Raw genomic sequence first — 22,131 nt, forward strand, 5'->3', positions numbered from 1 at the left:
TCCCTAATCAAATGCAACTAAGAAATGACCAAATGGGCACTAAAATATCATGCTCTGAAAAAAAAAAACTTCTTGTCACATAGGATGAGTTTGGCCCCCTTTCTAAGATGAGCTTCTCCATTTAAAAAGTTAAAGCTAGGTATAACACATATAGTAAACAAGTCTTCTGGCTTTTTAGCCAACTTTTAGTGCCCATTTCATTGCAGAAAACAATTTTCATTTTCCATTTTTAGTTTCCCAAAGAATTACAAAAAGCTTAGGTAATTTTCCAGTTTTAAATTATTTGTATAAAAATATTGAAAATCAATAAAAAAATTTCACACAATTTCCATGTAGAAATAGTCTAATTTTCCATTTCAAAATTTTCCAATAATTACAAAAATGACATCATGTTTCCCAATTTTCTACATTTATATAGAAAACTTTGAAAACATCTTTTGATTATTTTCTATATTTCGGATTTCTTACCTTGTGTTTGGGAGCATGAAATTCAAATCTTTGATTTGAATTTTTGTAGAAATATGTTATTAAATTATATTGAAATTTTCTTCCAATTCCACGCTAAACCAAATCTAAGCCCCAAAATTAATGCACCCAAACACTACCTTATATAATTTTTAGAAATTTGAAAAACTAGTTGTCTTTTTTGTAATTATTTTGAGATCTAGAAATAAAAAATGAAAATTACTTTGCACAACTAAAAAATTATTTTTAAACTTTTTAATTCAAATTTTGGAAAACTAAAAAATAAGCTGAATTTTTCGTAATTCTTTGGAAAAACTAAAAATAGAATATGGAAACTGCTTTACGCAGTTAAATGGGCCCTTGCTTTTCTAGAGAATTTTTAAAAGGTACAAATTTGGAATGTTTTAAAGCCAAAAGCTAGCTTTTTGTCAAAGAAATTATTCTATTCCATGGGCATACTTAGTTTTTTGAAAACATAACAAAATTATCTACACATTAGTTATGCCTTTTAATATGACATCCATTTATTTATTTTAAACATTTTAGGCACCTTACAACTTTTTTAATGTTAAAGCTTGATATTCATTGTTGGCCCATAACCTAATAGCTTAAGTTTTTAGGTAAAGTGGTAACCTAACATGGTATCAGTGCTGATAACCAATAGGTCCTGGATTCTAGTCTTGTTTCCAACGTTTACTATGTGGTGTTTAAAAAATTATTATATTCCAATAATTATCTCTCCACACGTTGTGATGTGTGAGGGAGTGTTAAACCTTGATATACATTACTGGCCAACAACCTAACAGCTTAAGCTTTTAGGTAAAGTGATATCTAACATTTACCAAGGATCAACTTTTTTCTTTCTAAGAGCTCCTATTTCACAAGACCAAACAATTTTCGCAACCACCTAAATCAACTATTCTTCATCATTTCCTCTTTAAGAGTTCATTTTATCAACCACAATGGGCCAAAATAAGCCTTAAGATTCTAATGATTAAGAATACCAAACCATTGGGAACTCAAAATAACAAAGAAGCTTTAATGACGAATTAAGTGATTTCACATGCACAAGATTAGAGAATACCAAAATTCCTAGACTATAGGAAATTACAGAGGATACAGCACTGCTTTTCCCAAGAGCAAAGCACAAAAAACAGTAGAAAACTTCCAGGCGGGGGGGGAGTGGAGTGGAGGATGGGCGGGGGTACTAGATAATCTTTTTCATGAATTTTAAAAGCTATAAATGCTCATCAATGATTTTAAAATTCCATCCTTTACAGCTCCCTAGAATCCACCACCAACTCACACAACCCCCAACTAGAGATAGAAGAGGAGCACACATTCTTGAAACTAGAGAGATAAATACTCTCTTTCTAGAAAATTAAAAATTTCAAGAGGGAGAAATATAGGTTCATTGACATAGGATAATGATAGCCTTAGACAGAACACAATTAAGCAATAGGAAAATCACTCCCCTAGTTTCTATTTATACAAAATGCATTAACTTTTATACTTCCAACATAAAGTGCTCTACTATCACAATCTTGGGCCCAACTCCAATGATGTATTGTTTGTTTGGTCCACTGAGCTCAGGGTTTTGTCCTATAAAAGGCACCTCTCATAGTTGGAGCACAAACCATCCTTATAAGGCCTAGTACACATCCAATGTGGGACTTGCGTAATGTCTGCCGAAACGCCCATGTATTTTATCATCAACTTGATGAATTAACATTTTCTCCCATCTGATTTTTGACGTCCTCGTCAAAGTACCTCTGTGCAGGGTCCCATATGATGGTACTCTCAAGGTGGTTCTGATACCAGATGTCAAGGTCTTGGGCCCAAGTCCGGTGAGGTATTGTCTGCTTTGGCCCACTAACCTCACGATTTTGGCCTATAAAAGGCGCCTTGCATAGTTAGATCCCAAATCATCCTTATAAGTCCTATTAGACATTTGATGTGGGACCATGACATATATTAAAATAATGTCAAGATCTATCATTCAGAGTGAAAATAAAAAGCTCCAAATGATTTTGATAAGTGAAGATTCAACATTAGCAACTCCACAAATCAATTACTTTGCCAACAATGAACTTGAAGACTCCAATATTGGATCAAATATTCGAGATACAACAGTGCATTTGTCACTAAAGAATTCCAAGACAATAAGCAACATGTTAATTTTTAATCTTGAATATAGAAGACAATGTGTCCTCCCAATTCCTATCCTTGTTACGAGTCATGAAAATGCCACTCTTCCTTGACAGCAAATTAAATTCAAGGAAACATAATCCAAGAGGCTTCCAAGGGTTGTAATTCATCCAAAATCTTTACTCACATGTCTCTACTAGGATTCCCAAATCAATTAGGATTTCTATGTTACGCTGACTTTTCCTTATTTTCCTCGTTATTTTATTCATTGGAGTTCATTAAAGATTTGGATTGGGATTTATATTTAATTTTTTATAGTCCTACAAGGAGTAGGATTCACTAACCTATATATGTAACCTTATGGGGCCTTTTTCATTCAAGCAATAATAAAATGCAGAGCCTTTGGATAATTTGGAAGCAAATCCCCTATAAGTGATCAATCCTATTTTCTCTTTTTATTTTCCATCATTCCAATTTCCCCAATTCCCCTATGATTAAACCCAAGGGCCTTATCATTTGGTACCAAAGCCAATGTTCTTGTGGATCTAGTTAACTCGCCTGCAAAAGCAAGATCATGGAATTTTTTGTGTACACTCATATGCAACAGCCTCAGAAAATTCAAAAGTCTCAAATAAAAGCTAGGCTAAAGGCTGAACTAAATATATGTTCAACCCTCAATTTGAAGAGACCCAAGCATCCCTCTCTAAATTACTCACTGCATCTTCCCAGAAAGAGAGAGAAGATGACATCTCTACATCAGCTAATTGTAGGGAGCAGCCAAATATGTGTGAAGGAGGTTACCAAGGAGAGCGTGATCATGATCTTTCTCATATGAAGGTGGAATTTCCTCAGTGGGGCAGTGACGACCTCGCTAGTTGGGTTTCTAGGGCTGAAAAAAAATTTCGCTTTCACCATGCTGCAGAAACATCTAAAGTTGATGTTATATCTTCGCTTGAAGCTCATTATAAATAATGAGGACAATTAGTTTCTGGATTACTTGTCTGACTTGAGCCCATTGGATATAAAAATATTGATGGAGAGCTCGCCAAAATATGCCAAACTAGCATTAGTCTTGGAGTACCACGCACAATTTGAGCGGCTATCTAATAGAACTAAAGATTGGACTAAAAGCCAACTCGTCAGCACTTTTATTGAAGGTGTCCTACCTGACATTTGGTGTGAGGTCAAAGTGCATTGACTATGGGCTTTGACCGCTGCAATTTCCTTTAACGACATCACTCCAAAAGACCATTTGCAAGCAGATTGTCAGCAGCAACCAAACGTTTAACTCAAGAAGAACTTAAGGAGTGAATGACAAAGGGTTTGCGCTGGCATTGTAATGAGAACTGGCATAAGGGACACAGTTGCAATCTGGGGCAACTCTTGATGATCGAACAAGTGGAGGAGCCAGAAGGGTTGAGGATGACTGTGCTCATTCATATCAAGAAGGTATGAAATCTAATGATAATGATGAATCAATCACTTCTTCAGTTCAGGCTTTAGTTGGGTATGCTAATCAAAAAAGCATGAAAATTAATAGCTCCCTAAAATCCAGCCTGCCACTTTCTTAATTGATATAGGTAACACCAAAAATTTCATAAATACTAAAATTGCTAAACAGCTAGCCTATCTTCTGGAGCAATGTGAAAAGTTTGATGGTGTTGACCTTATAAATAATATCCCGTTTTGATTATGACAAATACTCTGATATTGAGTTTGTGTGCAGGATCAATTAGAAGTTTCTTATGGTGCACACACATGAACTTAAAAGAAATTGAGACCCAAAGTGTTTATCTTGTAATTTATATTTCATACTATTTGGGGTCTATAATAATTAAAGTTCAATGATCTGTAATAATTAATGCACTGCATACATGATAGGATAGATAAGCTCAAAAGCCCTTAGATCGACCATAGGACCCATAATTCTGCATGAAAAAGTTCCCCATTGTCTTAAAGTTAATCATCATATGAATAGGGATAATCTTATAAGAAGAAAAGGACCAAAATGCCAAAATTGGCATGTTCGATCGACCGAACCCTAATACTCAGGGCCCTTCGGTCGACTGAACCTCAACCGGATCAATAGTTTGACCTTTCGGTCGACCGAACCTAAAATGAGCTGCAACGCTCTGGTTGACCAAACTGACACATGGGAGATCCCAACCTCCCGATCGACCGAACTCTCAGAAGAAATTTTGCCTGGTTGACGGAACACCCAAGTTTTGTCAACCGAACCAAAAACGGTCAACCGAACCTCGAAAGTTCAGAAATCGCCTTATGAATGGTCGACCGAGCTCAAAGTTCAAATTCTTCCTGGTCGACCGACCCTCTCAGGTTGCTCGGATTTTACCGAGGTTAAAACGCTGTTATTTTTTATTAACCTCATTTAAACTTTTCCAAAAATGACAAATAGGTCCCAAACGGTTAAAAATTCAAGGGTGTCTATATATACCCCCTCATTTGCAAAGATTAGGCAAAGATTAGCAAAAATGATTAGTGATTTTTTTCTCTGAATTCCAAAAGTTTCATTTCTTATATTCAAGCTCCCTACATTCATTCTTACTTATTCTTATGGTTGAAATCATCTAGTAAGAGTGTTCTTGTAAATCTCTCACTAAGCTTACACTCATTTATTCTTGTTGATTGAGATATTTTTATTTGAAAGTAAGCTTTAAGTTTTTCTAGGAGACTTCGTAAATAAGCCTTCCGTAGGAAAACTTCTTTGAGCTTGTGGGCTTTGCAAAATCATTGCAATACTCAAGAGTTCGTATTGCAATTTGTTTGTGAAATAATATTTTAACAAACCAATTTTCAAATATCTCTTGTGGTTTATTTTAAAAAAAATATTTGTTGAAGATATTTGAAGTGTGATTGAGATCTTTGTTGCTACATTGTGATTGATACTATTATCTTGATACAAAGATCCTCACATACATTCACATTCTGATTGCTACTTGCATTATTTTTTAGAGTTGACATCAAAACTACATTGAGTTTATCATATCTTATCATTCGATAGTGTGTTGATTATTACTGGTACAAATCTGCTTGATTAAGAAGCATTTCACTTGTAAGCATCTTGAATTGAATATTGGTTGTATTCCAGGCATGGCCTGAGGGGGCGGTAATCCAACCCGGAAGGATTGGTTGTAAAAGGTTGAAGTCAGCCCTGTGTTAATTTGACCTGGTTGTAAAGGTTGAGGTCAGCCCTGTGCTCATTGACCTGGTTGTATTTAGGTGCCGCTCCACCCGTTAAGTGAGTCCATAGTGTAATCCTCGTGCTGGTGAGCCAAGGCGGGGACATAGGCAGTTTGCCAAACCTCAATAACATTTCTGGAGTCGTCTCTATTTACTGTTTTATCGTGCATGCTTAATTAAATTTCTTGTACAGTTTAATTTCTACTCAATATATATACTAACTTATTTTATATGCACTAGATTGACCTTAAGCTTGTGTAATACTGCTGCTAGTGGATTGACCTAAGAGATTAATTTTTAAAATACCAATTCACGCCCCCTCTTGGGATTGCACCAAAGCTAACAATTGGTATCAGAGCCCTGTTACTTAGACTTAACAGTTAATTAGTAAAAAGATCATGATAGCTCGTGTTGGTGCATCCCCTTCATGTAAGGGAAAGTTAGTTACAAACAATCCAGTGTTTTGTGGTGAAAACTTTGTTGTATGAAAATTTAGAATGACTATATTTGTTAAATCCTTGAAATGGAGGTTCTGGAACGTCATTGCTCGGGGAGATAATATACCTATGAAAGTCATTGATTGTGTTGATGTTCCTAAATCTCAATTTGAGCTGAATGATAATGATAGGAACTTAACGCAAGTAAATTTTGATGCCATGAACACCTTGCAGCATGCTTTAGATTCTAATGTTCTCTGTGAGGTTATGACATGTAACAGTGCTAAAGAGATATGGGACGAACTTGAAAGGAAATATGGAGTAACTACGTAGGAAAAGGTGATCACTCCTTGTAACTCAAGCTCTACAAATCTTGAAGGAGGTAAATAGTGCTACATAGCTCTAACCAACGATGAGGTAAACTCGTCTCCTCCTACGTTATTAGATAACCTTGGTAATGATTCATGTGATGATTTGAATGATGCATCTGATACTAAATAATGTGATAGTTCTGATAGTGAGAGCATGCCTACTTATGAAGAATTGCAAATTGAATATGTTAGAATTCATAAGTCACTTGTTAAAGTTAACAAAAGATATACTACTTTGAAAAACAAGTATGAGGCATCTTTGAAAGAATGTGAATCAAAAGTTCTTGTTGAGAGGGAAAATGATTTAAAAATCAAACAGTTAGTAAACAAGAATGAAAAATTAGAAAAAGAATTGAATGCAGTAAGATCTCAAACTTCAAATGATAATAATAAAGATCTTCTTATTGCAGAACTTGAGTGTAAAGCAAACACAATGTCCAATGAATTCATAAAATTACAAGGTGTTTGTGCAAAAACTTGAAAGATTCAAAAATGCAAGATCTAGAAAAGAAAATAGAAGATCAAGCAAAGATCATCTATATATTCACTAGAGGCGAGAACAACTTTAATAAGTTGTTAGGTTCACAAAAGATGACCTTAGATAAGGAAGGTATAGGATATAATGGAGTTAGAAATAGAAAAAGGAAGAATTTGTACATGGGGTACTTCTTGAGAGAATCCAAATATTATGGTGGTACCTCCTCCAGTCCTTATACCCACACTTACTGCGCATTATGTAAAAAAAAGGGGCACATAAAATTTGATTGCCCATTTAAAAGAAAAGGTGTGAAACCCAAACAAGTATGGAAAGTCAAAGAATCACCGACTCCTAACCCTTCGAGAATCAAAAACAGAAAAATGGTATGGGTTGTTAAGAAAGCAAATCCCTTGAAATTCAAGGAAGAATTTACTCAAATAGGAATTACTTGACCACACAATTCTTCCTTAGCATTTAGGATTAGCTATAAGGGATAGTGGTGACTACAGGCTTGGGAAGTGGTTTGGGCTTCAAATGTCAAATCTTAGTATATGCACTCACTACTATTATTATACTAAGAACCACAGAGAAGCAAGCCAATATGAAAAATTTAAGTGCTTTATCCAATCTAAATTTAATTCATATATATCATAATGATGAAGTAAAATATAAAAATATATTGGCTATTGCTAGCTAAAGTAAACTCCACTTCCAAATGGACAAAGCATATCTGCCAAGTAACCAATTCTAATTGCTTAACTCATGCTTAAAGATAAAACATCTTAAGTCAAGCAACTGTTGTCCATTACACAGAGATGAGCTTTAGTCCTATTCTATATATCTTTAACCGTAATTTCATTAATCAAAATCCGGTCATCACTCTAGGTATAAGTACCAATGATAATAAATTTCATATCTACTACTGCTAATTAACAAGACATACCTCATAATCAAAATTAGAGGCAACCACTAAAGGGATTCTTGTTTCACAGATTAATCAAAATGTTCCCTTTGATCTTAAATATAAAAGTCCTCTAATCTTGGTTCACCATCTCCTCCATAGGAACTCCTTGCCAAACCACAATCACATCTGATAATGTTCCTTCCATCCATCGGCTTGTATCCTGACAGAAATCATGATCATATCCAAAGGGTACTTGCCATTCTCCTAAGAGCATTGTTCAAAAATATTCATATTCTCCTTGATGCTCTTTGCTTAGCTTGGACATGATCCCTAGCAAGAAATTATTTTGAAAAATGTCCTGCTTTATTAGAATACTCCTTTTAACAAAATAGAAATTTAATCTTTAAAAGTATTTATACTATACTTCTTTCACAAGCTCTCAAACCTCAAGACAAATTCTTTAGAGCTTTTTCATATCTTAAATGAAGTTCAATGGCTAAATTAATTGCACTATGTTTCAAATTTAAAGAAAATTCATATTTCAAAAGAAACCTGCGCACGAGCAGTTAAATCTAAAAGCCATTTGAACCCATGCCTCTCACGTATTAGAGTTCATCAAAAAAGAGACAAAAGCTGGCTTATAACCCCAAGAAATATTGTTTATGACTTTTTGGTCCTCTTAGCCCAAGCTTCCAAAGCCAAGTTCAAGTCATTGAAAATCTTAACAACACTTCGCTAAGAATTTGAAAATTTCGAAAAGACATAAAATGATTAAGTGCATAACTCAGGGGGAGCATATACTTTTCATGGTCATATAAATTAAAATGCTCTCATTATTTTATAACATTTATGTCTATATGCCTTCATAAGAACTGCATTGGACTCAAATCCATCCACTGTTCTTTAGTGTTTACATTCCTTGATGGATAGATTATTATTTATGATTTGATGATTGCTACCTGATTGCATGCGTAGTCTAGAATGCCTCCTACATGGTGGATGCAATTGATGTGAATTGCATGCTGGTAGTGGATATAGGTTCTTGCATGCTTAAAATTGGAAGTTGTTGCTTGAATCTATCAGGTGTTGGTACATGAAAATTTGGGAAATGTTCAATTTACAGTCGGCATGCTGCCAAAATTTCATTAGGATTTTCCCAAATTAAAACCATGTGCCAATATGATAAGGATAAAATGCATGCTAAAATGTTCTTAAAAGGACGTGTGAATCCTTATATGAAAGTGCAAGCATAATTACACACTTAGGGGAGCTGAGCACCATCCTTAGAAAAGGAACGTAAAAGACTCATATGCATCAGTGTTTTGCTTTTCGTATATTGAGGCTCTTTTGAAAAACTTGGAACATCATATCCAGCTCTTAAAGCTCTATGAATTGATATGAATTGTTCTAGGTTATGAACATCTTACTATTCGGGGTCTATAATAATTAAAGTTCAATGGTCTGTAAAAATTAATGCACTGCATGCATGATAGGATAGATAAGCTCAAAAGGCCTTAGATCGACCATAGGACCCATAATTCTGCATGAAAAAGTTCCTCATTGTCTTAAAGTTAATCATCATATAAATAGGGATAATCTTATAAGAAGAAAAGGACCGAAATGCCAAAATTGGCATGTTCGATCGACCGAACCCTAATACTCAGGGCCTTTCGGTCGACCGAACCTCAACCGGATCAACAGTTTGACCCTTCGGTCAACTGAACCTAAAATGAGCTGCAACGCTCTGGTCGACCAAACTGACACATGGGAGATCCCAACCTCCCGGTCGACCGAACTCTCAGAAGAAATTTTGCCTGGTCAACCGAACACCCAAGTTCCGTCAACCGAACCCAAAACGGTCAATCGAACCTCGGATGTTCAGAAATCGCCTTATACCGAACTCATAGTTCAAATTCTTCCTGGTCGACTGAACTGAGCACCCTGGTCGACCGAACCATGAAACTGGTCAACCGACCCTCTCAGGTTGCTCAGATTTTACTGAGGTTAAAACGCTGTTATTTTTTATTAACCTCATTTAAACTTTTCCAAAAATGACAAATAGGTCCCAAACGGTTAAAAATTCAGGGGTGTCTATATATACCCCCTCATTTTGCAAAGATTAGGCAGAGATTAGCAAAAATGATTAGTGATTTTTTTCTCTGAATTCCAAAAGCTTCATTTCTCATATTCAAGCTCCCTACATTCATTCTTACTTATTCTTATTGCTGAAATCATCTAGTAAGAGTGTTCTTGTAAATCTCCCACTAAGCTTACACTCTCATTTATTCTTGTTGATTGAGATATTTTTATTTAAGAGTAAGCTTTAAGTTTTTCTAGGAGACTTCGTAAATAAGCCTTCCGTAGCAAAACTTCTTTGAGCTTGTGGGTTTTGCATAATCATTGCAATACTCAAGAGTTCGTATTGCATTTTGTTTGTGAAATGATATTTTTACAAACCGATCTTCAAATATCTCTTGGGGTTTATTTTAAGAAAAAAATTTGTTGAAGATATTTGAAGTGTGCTTCAGATCTTTGTTGCTACATTGTGATTGATACTATTATCCTGATACAAAGATCCTCACATACACACTCTCACATTCTGATTGCTACTTGCATTATTTTTTAGAGTTGACATCAAAACTACATTGAGCTTATCATATCTTATCATTCGATAGTGCGTTGATTATTACTGGTACAAATCTGCTTGATTGAGAAGCATTTCACTTGTAAGCATCTTGAATTGAATATTGGTTGTATTCCAGGCATGGCCTGATGGGGCGGTAATCCAACCCGAAAGGATTGGTTGTAAAAGGTTGAGGTCAACCCTGTGTTAATTTGACCTGGTTGTAAAGGTTGAGGTCAGCCCTGTGCTCACTGACCTGATTGTTTTTAGGTGTCGCTTCATCCGTTAAGTGAGCCCATAGTGTAATCCTTGTGTTGGTGAGCCAAGGCGGGGACGTACGCAGTTTGCCGAACCTTAATAACATTTGTCGTCTCTATTTATTGCTTTATCGTGCATGCTTAATTAAATTTCTTGTACAGTTTAATTTCTACTGAATATATATACTAACTTATTTTATACGCACTAGATTGACCTTAGGCTTGTGTAATACTGCTGCTAATGGATTGACCTAAGGGATTAATTTTTAAAATACCAATTCACCCCCCTCTCTTGGGATTGCACCAAAGCTAACAGATGGAATGGTTGCAGATGGAAGGACCTTGACATGTTAGGTGTCCAAAGGTTAAAAAAAACTTGCTCTGCAGAATCATGAGTTGTATGATGATTTCTTTTGCTGCCACTATAAAACTATGAAGTACTTTTGGGCATTGAATGGTTACAAACTTTGAGTGATATAGCTTGGAATTTTTCTAAACAGGTTATGAAGTTCATTATGAACGGCCAAAGAGTGACACTTAAATGTTGTGGTAATGTCATTATAGTTTCAATCCATCATATGGAGAAGCTTCTTAAATAGGAGCGACATGGTTACCTAGTACAGCTTCAAGGACCAAAGCAGTTACAGAATCAATCTAGCCAGGATAAAGGGCTAAAATCTCTTATTTCAGAATTTCCTAAAATGTTTGTGGAGCCCCAGAAACTACCACCTCAATGAACACATGATCACCACATTCCTTTATTGCCATGTAGTGTCCCCATTAATGTTCATCCTTATCACTATCCTTATTTTCAGCATAGTTAGAATCTTATGATTCACAATTCAATTCATACGACTCGTACCAACACCACACCAAATCAATTCACATCCTATTAACAAGTCTAAAAATTATTTAATTGTTGTCAAGTCTATCGATTCACCTCGTGAATCTAATGAATCTATCGATTCACACGATTTTGGACTTATCATATCCTAACAAATCTGACTAGTTTAAAACCCTAAAAATAACATTTCTTTCTCTTTTTATTGCTTTTATTTTTACACGATTACCTTCCATTCCTTGTCTATGTTAGTTTTCTGCTAAAAAAGAGAAAAAAATAAAACTTTACGTCTTATGTTGCCGTTACAAAACCATTCTTCACTCTAGAAGTATATTGTTCTGCAATTAAGGAGAAGGGATAGAACAGTCACCACCTAAGGGGGTACTCATTTTTCATTTTTTTGTTAAGATTAAAAAGTTGGCTTTGTAGTAATTTTGTTTAATTATTATCATTTTTTTAGGTTAATAATATTTTTCTATTTAGAACAAAAAAGAATATGCATGAAATTTTTTTTTTTAACTGTTGATAAACACCAAAAGTTCAATTTTTGTTACTTTTTCTTGATTCCTTCCCTTAAACAAAATAAAGTTCATTTTTTTATTAATATTTCCTAATTCGTTCTCTTAGTTTTCATTTGCTTAGGGAAAGCATACAAATGAAATATGGTTTTTTTATTGGTAAAATTTAAATGTATTTTACCATTTTTCTTGTTGTTTGTATATCAATATTTTTTTATAGTATAATAAATTTCATTAATAAGGAAATAATTTACAAGGAGGGAGAATAAGACATCTACCTAAAAAAATTTGGTACAAACCAAGAAAAAAAACTAATACTAAAACAACAAAAATCAAGCCAACTAGTTCCTCCAGTCCCTATTTAAATCCTGAAACTAGCTTCCCTAAAAATTCCAAACCCAACATCCCATAAAGAAGTCAAAAACTGAATCTTTCCCCAAACCAAAGACGAATTCAACTCCTTCCCAGAAAAAAATCTGTGTGTTGCATTCCAACATAAACCCCATAAAATTGCATACTTGCTGCACTCCACAAAGCTGCCCTATCCTTCCTTCTTCCAAAGCCAGTGAACGAGATGACTAGCAGGTCTTCCACCGAATAGGGGAAAACCCAACTCTCTTCCATAATACCAAACAATTAATTCCAAATCAAGTCACAATGCATAAAAAGATGGGAAGCTAATTCGAAATTCCTATAATAGAGCATGCAAACATCTAGAGAGAGCCTACAAACATTTTTTGTTTGTATGCCAATATATGCATGTCGTTTATAATTGATTTTGGAAAATTGTACGAAATGTTACAACTTGATTCTCAAAATTGGAATTTCAATTCCCGATTAAAATCTCAATTTGACAACTATAATTTTCATAAAGTAGAAATGGAAAAGATAGTGAAAGAGATGTTAGATGTTGGCAAAATTAGTTCAAGTGTCAGTCCATATTCTTCTCCTATCTTCTTGGTAAAGAAGGAAGATGGTTCTTGGCGGGTGTTTGTTAATTATCAAGCACTGAACAAAAGCAATGTGAAGGATAAATATCCAATCCTTGTTGTGGATGAATTGTTTGATGAGTTGAGAGGTACCCAACAGTTCACCAAACTCAACTTGAGATCAGGCTATCACCAAATTTGGGCACATAAGGATGACATTCTCAAGACTACTAATGAGTCCCTAAAATGCATGATTTTAGGCCCTCAATTACCTTTGTTTATCCTCTTTTATCTTGTATGTAACCCTTTGTTAACATAGTTCGGAGTTATGCAAGGTATGTTCGTGTTGTAGAAAATATAGGTTAAAACCAAGGAGTTAGGCATTACGAGAAGCCAGGGGAGTATTTGGGAAACTCAAAGCCAAAATCAAATGTTCAACCAACTTCCAAAAGCCTCGGATCATCAAAGGAAAAGAAGACTAGGCTCGACCATGTGGAGCGACCAACCAACACATGGGGCGACTAAGTCATCAATTGCAGACTCGAAAGTTCAGACTGAAGATGATTTGCTGCAAGATTCGACCAAGAGTCCGACCAAGTGACCCTCCCGGGCGACCGAGTCGAGTGACCTGAAGAATACTGAGCTCGAGATACTGAGAGTCTCGACCAAATGCTCAACCTGGGAGATTCTAAAGGGCGACCATGTCGAGTTCCTGAGATTTCTTGAAGTTTGAGATCCTGCAAGTCTCGACCATCAACTCAACCAGCAAGACCCTTTGGCGCGACATAGTCAACGACACTGAAGATTTGAATTCCTGATTTCCCGCGAGTCTCGATCAAGGCGCGATCAAGGGAAGCATAGGAGGGACTTGGTCAATAATGACGATCTTCCGCGCGAGATTTGCTGCAAAGTTTCCTAATTCAAATTTCAAACTTTGTAAACCCTAACGGATATAAATAATAACTACAAACATGTTCTCTGGGTTCCTCTTTGGCCAATTTTGGGTTAGTGACAGACCTAAAATGCCATTGAGAGCCAACCTTAGAGTAGATTTAATTGTTTTCCTTTACATTCCTGTCTTGGTTTTCCTATGTACTTTTGATCGTTAGTGACAGACGATTCGTTTGCAATAAGAAGCCATTTTTACATGCTTTCCTCGTAGATTAGAAGATCATTCGATTGTATTCTTTCGTGTTAGTGACAAACACTCAGTTGCAAAAGGATTGATCATTTTACATGCTTTCCATTTATAGCTTTCCTTTATTTCTTTCTTTACATACTTTAATTTACTACTTTGATTTATTGCTTTGATTGTGTTGATGCTCTGAGAGATAAGATAACACTTCTATAGTTTTAGTCAAGTATACGTAATAGGCTGCAGATCTAAAAAGGTTCTCGTGGTCGTTGTGATATGGTATACTCTAGTTCCCGACCATGCTCTGGATGGTTGGTGTACCCTTGCTACCCTATGCCATCGAATGACTCCTTTCACCGTGTAACCCTGTTACAGATAATTGACCGAACATATATTACGCATACGACATCTTAGGTCAGATTCATGATTGAGCATTGCTTTGTAGGGGTATAGTTAATTTAAATTTACATGCTTTCAAGTAGTTGTTAGAAAACATCTTCAAAAATCCCATATTTTCACTTCTTTGTATACAAAGCCTTAATAAACTAATCTGGAAGTGGTTGATAACTGCACTCTAATCCCCTTGGATCGATACCCGACTTCCCCACTTTCTACTGAACTTGGGAATAGTTAGGTTTTATAAATATTATTTTTGGTAGTTAAGGACCCAAGCCTTGGCGAGCGTACCAACTACATTAAAACTCATGATGGCCATTATGAGTTCCTGGTTATGCCTTTTGGGTTAACCAATGCACCTTCCACCTCTCAGAGTCTCATGAATGACATTTTCCAACCTTACCTATGTAGTTTGTTCTAATATTTTTTGATGATATCCTAATATATAGCTAATATTTCAAAGATCATTTATGTCATTCGTGAACTGTACTCACCATTACAATCATCATCTATTTGCCAAGAAACCTAAATGCAGCATTGCACAACCGCAAGTGGAAAAGCTTTGACACCTTGTTTCCCAAGGTGTTTCAATTGATCCTTCTAAGATACAATCGATGACAAACTGGCCTATTCCACAAACAATCAAGATGTTGCAAGGATTTTTGGGGTTGGCTGGTTATGACCACAAGTTTGTCAAGGATTATGGGAAGATTAGAACTCCACTAACCATTCTACTGAGAAAGGATGCATTCAAATGGAGTGAGGAAGCTAAACAAGCCTCTATCAAGCTTAAGCATGCAATGTTTTTTTACAAATAGCAAGAGAAATGCAATATCCACTATGCCATTTCTTGCCTTGCCATATTTCAACAACATGATCATTGGGTCATTGATGAAATTTTAATTACCAACGAGGCTTTTTCTCCATCTGACATCAGCATGTCTTTTTATGATGCTAGCCATTGTGCATGCAATTACAAAGTGAAGACCATATTTAATTGGCCAACATTTCCAAATCTGAACTAATCAAAAGAGCCTAAAGAATATTTTGGAGCAACAAGTTTCGTCCATGGAACAACAAAAGTGGGTCACTAAGTTATTGGTCTATGACTATGAGTATTTACCAAAAAAAAGAAAGGGCCAGTGCATACGCACTCTCATGACTTCTTGAGCAAGTTGAGCTTCTAGCTATTTATGTACCTATATGTACTACTCTTGACCAAATCAGGAAGGAATGATGGCAAAGGCTACAAGAAGGACCAACTGCAATCCTTACTTAATTTGGGAGTCGCTAAACTTACTATATAAGGGAAGGATTTTATTAATGCCTAATTCAGGCCACAAGAAAACCATACTACAAGAATTACACGCATCACCAATTGCAAGTCACTCCGGATTTCTTAAAACCTACAAGCGCATTTCTCAGGAGTTTTACTGGAAGGGAATGACAGGTGAAATCAAAAAGTTTGTGGCAAATTGTAACATTTGTCAACAACAGAAGGATGAAGCAATGGCTAGTCAAGGCCTTCTGTAACTTCTTCCTATTCTAGAAGAAGATTGGGTTGATATCTCCATGGATTTCATTAAGTCATCTTCTCATGGTAAATTTACTATAATTCACTCTTATACTACTACAAGGGTTGCTCTACAAGGGATGCTCATACTTTTGTTAAGACCCTGCCAAGTTGCATGGAATTCCTCAATCTATTGTCAGTGACAGTGACAAAATCATTACCAGAAAATTTTGGAAGGGTCTTTTCTATTTGCGAGGACCAAAATTGAAAATGAGTATTATATCATCCACAATCAGATGGGTAGACTTTAGTTGTTAACAGGTGCTTGGAGACTTATCTTCATTGCTTCGCTAGTGACAAGTCAAATGATTGGATGTGATGGCTTCCATGGGCAAAATGGTGGCCTCCATCAAGTTGACTCCATTCGAGGTTGTCTATGATTGAGCTCCTCCTATCCTTGCTAGATCTTTAGATGGATCCTCCAGAATTGATCAAGTTGACATGGAGTTAACATGAATGAGAAAAAGTGCTTCAGCTCCTTAAGGACAACCTTGTTTCAACTCAAGCTCATATAACACAGCAAGCTAATAAGCATCAGCTCCTTAAGGACAACCTTGTCTCAACTCAAGCTCATATAACACAGCAAGCTAATAAGCATCATAATGAAAAGGAATTCTCAGCAGAAGATTGAGCTTAGGCTACCACCCCATGGGCAGATATCTGTGATTGTTCATTCTTCAAAGAAGTTGTCTCCCCAATTCTATGGACCTCATAAGATCCTAGAACTTAAAGGCCCTATTGTATATTGCCTTGACTTACCATCAGGTTCTAAGGTACATCCAGTTTTTCATGGCTCTTGCCTTTAGAAATTAGGGGAGTGAGCAATCGTGCAGCACCACTCTCTTGATACTGCATCTACTAGTGAGGTTCAAGTGCAGCCACAAGCAATTCTGGATTACTGAGTATTCAAGTATAGAAGTGGAGAAATCACAGAAGTTTTAGTTTACAAGTCTCACTTACTAGCTGAAGAAGCAACTTAAAAACTTATCAATCCTTGGAGGAGAGATTCTTGCAGTTTATTGCCACTCAGTCTTGAGAACAAGGCTGATTTTGAAGGAGGCGAAAATGTTAAGATCCCAAATCAATTAGCATTTCTATTTAATGTGTTAGGATTCCCAAATCAATTAGGATCTCTATTTAATGTTATGTCAACTTTAGGATTCCCAAATCAATTAAGAATTCTATGTTATATTGACTTTTCCTTATTTCGCTCGTTATTTTAGTAGTTATAGGAGTCCATTAAGGACTTGGATTAGGACTTATATTTAATCTTTTTATAGTCTTGCTAGGAGTAGGACTCCCAGCATACCTTATGGGACTTTTGAATCCAAAAAACAATATAATTCAAAGCCTTTAAGTAATTTGGAGGCAAATTTCTTCAAAGTGATCAACCCTGTTTTCTCTTTTTACTTTCTGTCCTTCCAATTTCCACAATTTCCCCATGATAAAACCCTAAGGTCTTATTAATCTCAACAATAAATCTGTTACTACAACTCAAAGTTGTCTTCAATCTCAAGATACTATTCCCACTGGTGCAACTTTGTGATGAATTATCCTCTCTAGTCCCTATACCCTACCCACTGTTCAGGGATGACATACTTAGAGAGTACATGGATCATTCAAGACTGCTCTTCATCAAAGCTCCAAAGCCATTTCTTTCTCTTTCTTTTGGTAAAAATCCTCTAAAGCCATTTCAACCATGAAAGCCTCACTGCAAGGCAAAGGCAGAGAAGCTGACCATGCTTTAATGCTCCACCAGTGCAATATAATTCCTTTGCAGTAAAAAATAATTTAATTTCTATCCTAAAGAGCCTCAAAATTTTCACAAGCAATTCCTTCATATCACCCCAAATAACAACAAAACAGCCTTGAAATCTGCAAAAGATACTGATATAAATCTGCAAACTTAAAAGGAGATTATAGCTTTGCTGGAACAGCGAGTCTACTTGCAGTTTCAGCATCTCTCATTTTGAACCCCCACCCCCAGCCAAAAAAAATGAAATAAAAAGTATAAATAAAAAAGAAATGAAAAACTGTCTTCCAGTTTACCAGTTTACTATCCCACCCCTCCATCACATAAACCCAAACCAATGCAACTTCACTTGGTCTGATTACTACTCAGATTTACGATTAGAAGGACAACCTTAAGTATCATCCGATGTATCTACCCTCCCATTTAATCAAACACAAAATAAAATCCACTAGAGCAAGCATAAAATCAAATATTTGAGCATTATATTTCTACAACAAAATGAACTTATTTTGGACATGGTTTGTCAAAAATTACACAATTTCATAAAAATACTGATGATCCTTAAAGAAATAAGCCCCATATAATAATAAACGTCAACAAACCTGTGACAACAAAGACATGATTCCGCCCACCTGACCGCTTCCAAGCCTCAGTCCCCTTCACAAAATCCACGACCTCCCTCTGCCTCTCATAGTCCTCATTGCCCACTTTCTTCCTGAACACCCCTTTAGCCACACCCAACTGCATTTCAGCACTAAGTGTAGCAAAGAACGGCACAAAAACAGCATCAGCTTCATTGACATCAAAAACTCGCCTGGCAAACGATCCAGTTCGTAATTTCTCAGGAGTCATAAGGTCACCCATGATCCAGTATTCGGCACTGTATTGCTTGATCAAAGGATTCTCAGGATATGGTGGGAATTGGAGCTTTTTAGACAAAAGGGTCGATCGAATTTCCTGGTCTTCATCGCTTCCCAGCCTCAAATCTCCATTTAAAGACCAATACTTGTCGAGCAAGCCATAGTTAAGCGATCTGGGGAGGTCTGCTACGTAGACTTTGATGTGATGGCTGAGAAATTGAGGACTGTTCTTGGAAACTGAAGAAGCGGATGACGAGGGTTGTTGGGTTGCGTTAAAGATGAGGAGGAGAGAGAGTGAAAGAATGCAGATGAGAGTGAATAGAAGAAAGAGAGAAGAAATGGAGCATTGCGATGTGGTAGTGGAGGTATTCTTCAGAGCCATTTGTTCCTTCAACAACCTTACCTCTGCTTAGTATGTGCGCCTGGGTAGAACAGAACATAGGCCACTTAATGAGTTAAGATGATATATGGCAAAGGAGATCTTCCTGAAAAGAACCAAATTAAACATCGATCATTTGGTGAATGAGCAGTAATCATGAGTTTCTCCCGCAATGACGAGCTCAGATTCTCTACCCGCCGGCAAACTCAGCGTACCAGCAATTATAGAAGCCGACGGGTGAACGGCTAAAATGGATGGATCAGACTGCTAAAGAACGTTCCATTCTCATTTTAGGAAGAAAGTAGTTGAGATTATTAGGGGCTGATATGACATTGCTGATGAGATGAATGTGAGAAACTATGCAAATTTCTCGGAGAGTTCGGGAAGACGATGAACCTGAAGAGGGGGAGGAGGAGGAAAAGATATGGCCACCGATCCTTCTTCCTGGAAAAGACACCGCCTGCGAAAACCTTAATAGTTTTAGTTGCTTGGCTTTGTATGTTAGGAAAGAGGAGCCGATACTAACTATCCAAAAGTTTAATTATATTAAGTTTTGGGCCAAATATATTTATTTATTTAAATTTTTTAATGTTAGACAAACTTACAAATAGAATTCTCAATAAATTTTCTCTCACTTATGAGTCTCAATTCCTCCCCCTTGAACGAAACCTCTCATTTATGGGTGTAAGCCCAATTCTCCAATAGTTGTTCAAACGGACCTTACCACTGGCGTCGCACGTGCATTAGATTACATTCACGTGCCTCTAAACCAATCTTACCTCCCACGTCTTGTCCCTATTCGAAACTTGAATGATCCTTATTGGTCTCGATTACACACTTGGTCCTCCAACTATTAGCACGTCAGGAGAATTAGTTTCACGTATCGATTTATACGATGTCGCTCACCCAGAGTTACAAACCGTCAGCTCTAATACCACTTGTTAGGAAAGTAAAAAAATAACTAGCACAGCGGATAAATCTTTCCCAACAATAAATCTGTGATGAGCAAAAATAACCAACCAACAATAATAATAAATCACACACCACAATAAGAGCACCACGATTTTTAACATGGAAAACCCCTCCAATGTGAAGGGTAAAAACCATAAGGCATATGAGACCCAATAAATTTACACTATAATAGAGGCAAAAATTATAACAGTACAAATCACCAAAAATGCTCACAAACGTAGAGCAAAAAAGATTCCCAAAAGAATCACGATAAAATGAGAATGAGCGGAAAGAAGTCACCCAAACACAGTTATCGTTAGTACTACAAAATCAGGTCCTCCAAAACTCTGAAACAGATCTCTACCATTCAGATCGAAGGTTGACAAATCTCAAATGTGCTCTCCAAATTTCAGCAAAATTAGATCACAAAAGACTTTTCGATCATCAAGTTGATAAAGTTGAGAGGTGTCGAGGAGACGACTGCTGTAGCAGCCTTCTTTTTTTCTTTTTTTTCTTCTACTATGCGGCGCAGCTTCCTGTTGCCTCCTTTGATTTTCCCTAATAGGCTTCTTCACATAGGCTCCCCCTCCCCCCCCACCCCTACCTTTTTTTTTTCTTATGTGGGTTGGACCCAACAAATCTCCCCCTCCAGCCCATAAGAGGAAGGAGACATTCATTAAAATTATCAAAAAATTTTATACCAGCTGCCTCAGCACACAACTTAAGCTTCGCACGAGGCACCACTTTTGTCATCATATCAGCAGCATTCTTATTAGTGTGAATCTTTTGAAGTTCAAGCAACTTAGAATCCAAAACATCTCGAATCCAATGATATCTCACATCAATATGCTTTGATTTACCATGAGAGGTTAATTCCTACTGAGATGAATAGCACTTTGGTTCACAAAATAACACATAACTTTTTTGAGTGAATCTAAGTTCATGAACCAATTTCTTCGTCCATAATAACTCTTTACATGCCTCAGTAGCTACAATGAACTCAACTTCTGTAGTGGACAAGCAACACAAATCTCTAACCTAGATTGCCAAGACATAGCTCCCCCTACAAAGGTAATCAAATAACTTGAAGTAGATTTCCTCGAGTTCGAATCTCCAGCTATGTCTTAATCTGTATAGCTAACCCGAATAGGTTTTTCAGAACAAAAAAGAGTCTTAAATCAGTTGTACCACTGAGATACCTCATAATCCATTTCATAGCATTCCAATGCTCTCTACTTGGATTAGAGAGAAATCTACTAACTACACCAACTACATGAGCTAAATCTGGCCTTACGCAAACCATGGCATACATTAAGCTACCAACTGCAAATGCATATGAAACTCTTTCCATGTCTCTCTTTTCTTAATCATTAGAAGGAAACTGATTGCTACTTAACTTGAAATGTGTAGCAAGAGGAGTACTTACCACTTTGGCTTTCTCCATGTGAAACGGTAGAAGTACCTTCTCAATATACTTTTTCTGAGATAACCATAACTTCATAGCACTTTTGTCACATGAGATTCTCATGCCAAGAATCTATTTCGTTGGTCCCAAGTCTTTCATGGCAAAGATTTACTCAACATGTGCTTTAACTTGTTAATTCTAGAAGCATTATGACTAATTATGAGCATGTCATCAACATAAAGTAACAAAAATAATGAAATCATCATTTGAGAATTTTTAAACAAATACACAACGGTCTGAAGTCGTCTTCTTGTAGCTTTGTTGAACCATGACAAACTCGAACTTCTTATACCACTATCTAGGAGCTTGTTTCAGGCCATACAAGCTCTGCTTTAATCTGCAAACATAATTATTCTTACCTTTCACCAAAAAACCCTTAAGATGGCTTATATAAATTTCTTCCTTGAAATCGCCATGGAGGAAAGCAGTTTTCACATCCATCTACTC

General features: G+C 36.3%; 1 protein-coding gene across 4 annotated transcripts in view; it reads right to left on the reverse strand.

Annotated features, from left to right (window-relative positions):
• Positions 1-19,781, reverse strand: part of LOC131165233 (probable arabinosyltransferase ARAD1) — a 60,781-nt gene extending 41,000 nt beyond the window's left edge. For 3 of the 4 annotated variants that reach the window (XR_009139521.1, XM_058122821.1, XM_058122819.1), the window contains exon 1: positions 18,632-19,774. Coding sequence is in view for 3 of the 4 variants with exons in the window: in XM_058122821.1 (XP_057978804.1) it covers positions 18,632-19,271 (640 nt within the window). In the remaining variant the exon portion in view is untranslated. Of the gene's footprint in view, positions 1-18,631 lie in introns of all 4 variants that reach the window. The other variant, XM_058122820.1, reaches the window with a different exon arrangement.
• Positions 19,782-22,131: the final 2,350 nt, after the last annotated feature.

The sequence above is a fragment of the Malania oleifera genome, chromosome 10 (genome assembly GCF_029873635.1).
Source record: "Malania oleifera isolate guangnan ecotype guangnan chromosome 10, ASM2987363v1, whole genome shotgun sequence".
NCBI classification, from domain to species: domain Eukaryota; kingdom Viridiplantae; phylum Streptophyta; class Magnoliopsida; order Santalales; family Ximeniaceae; genus Malania; species Malania oleifera.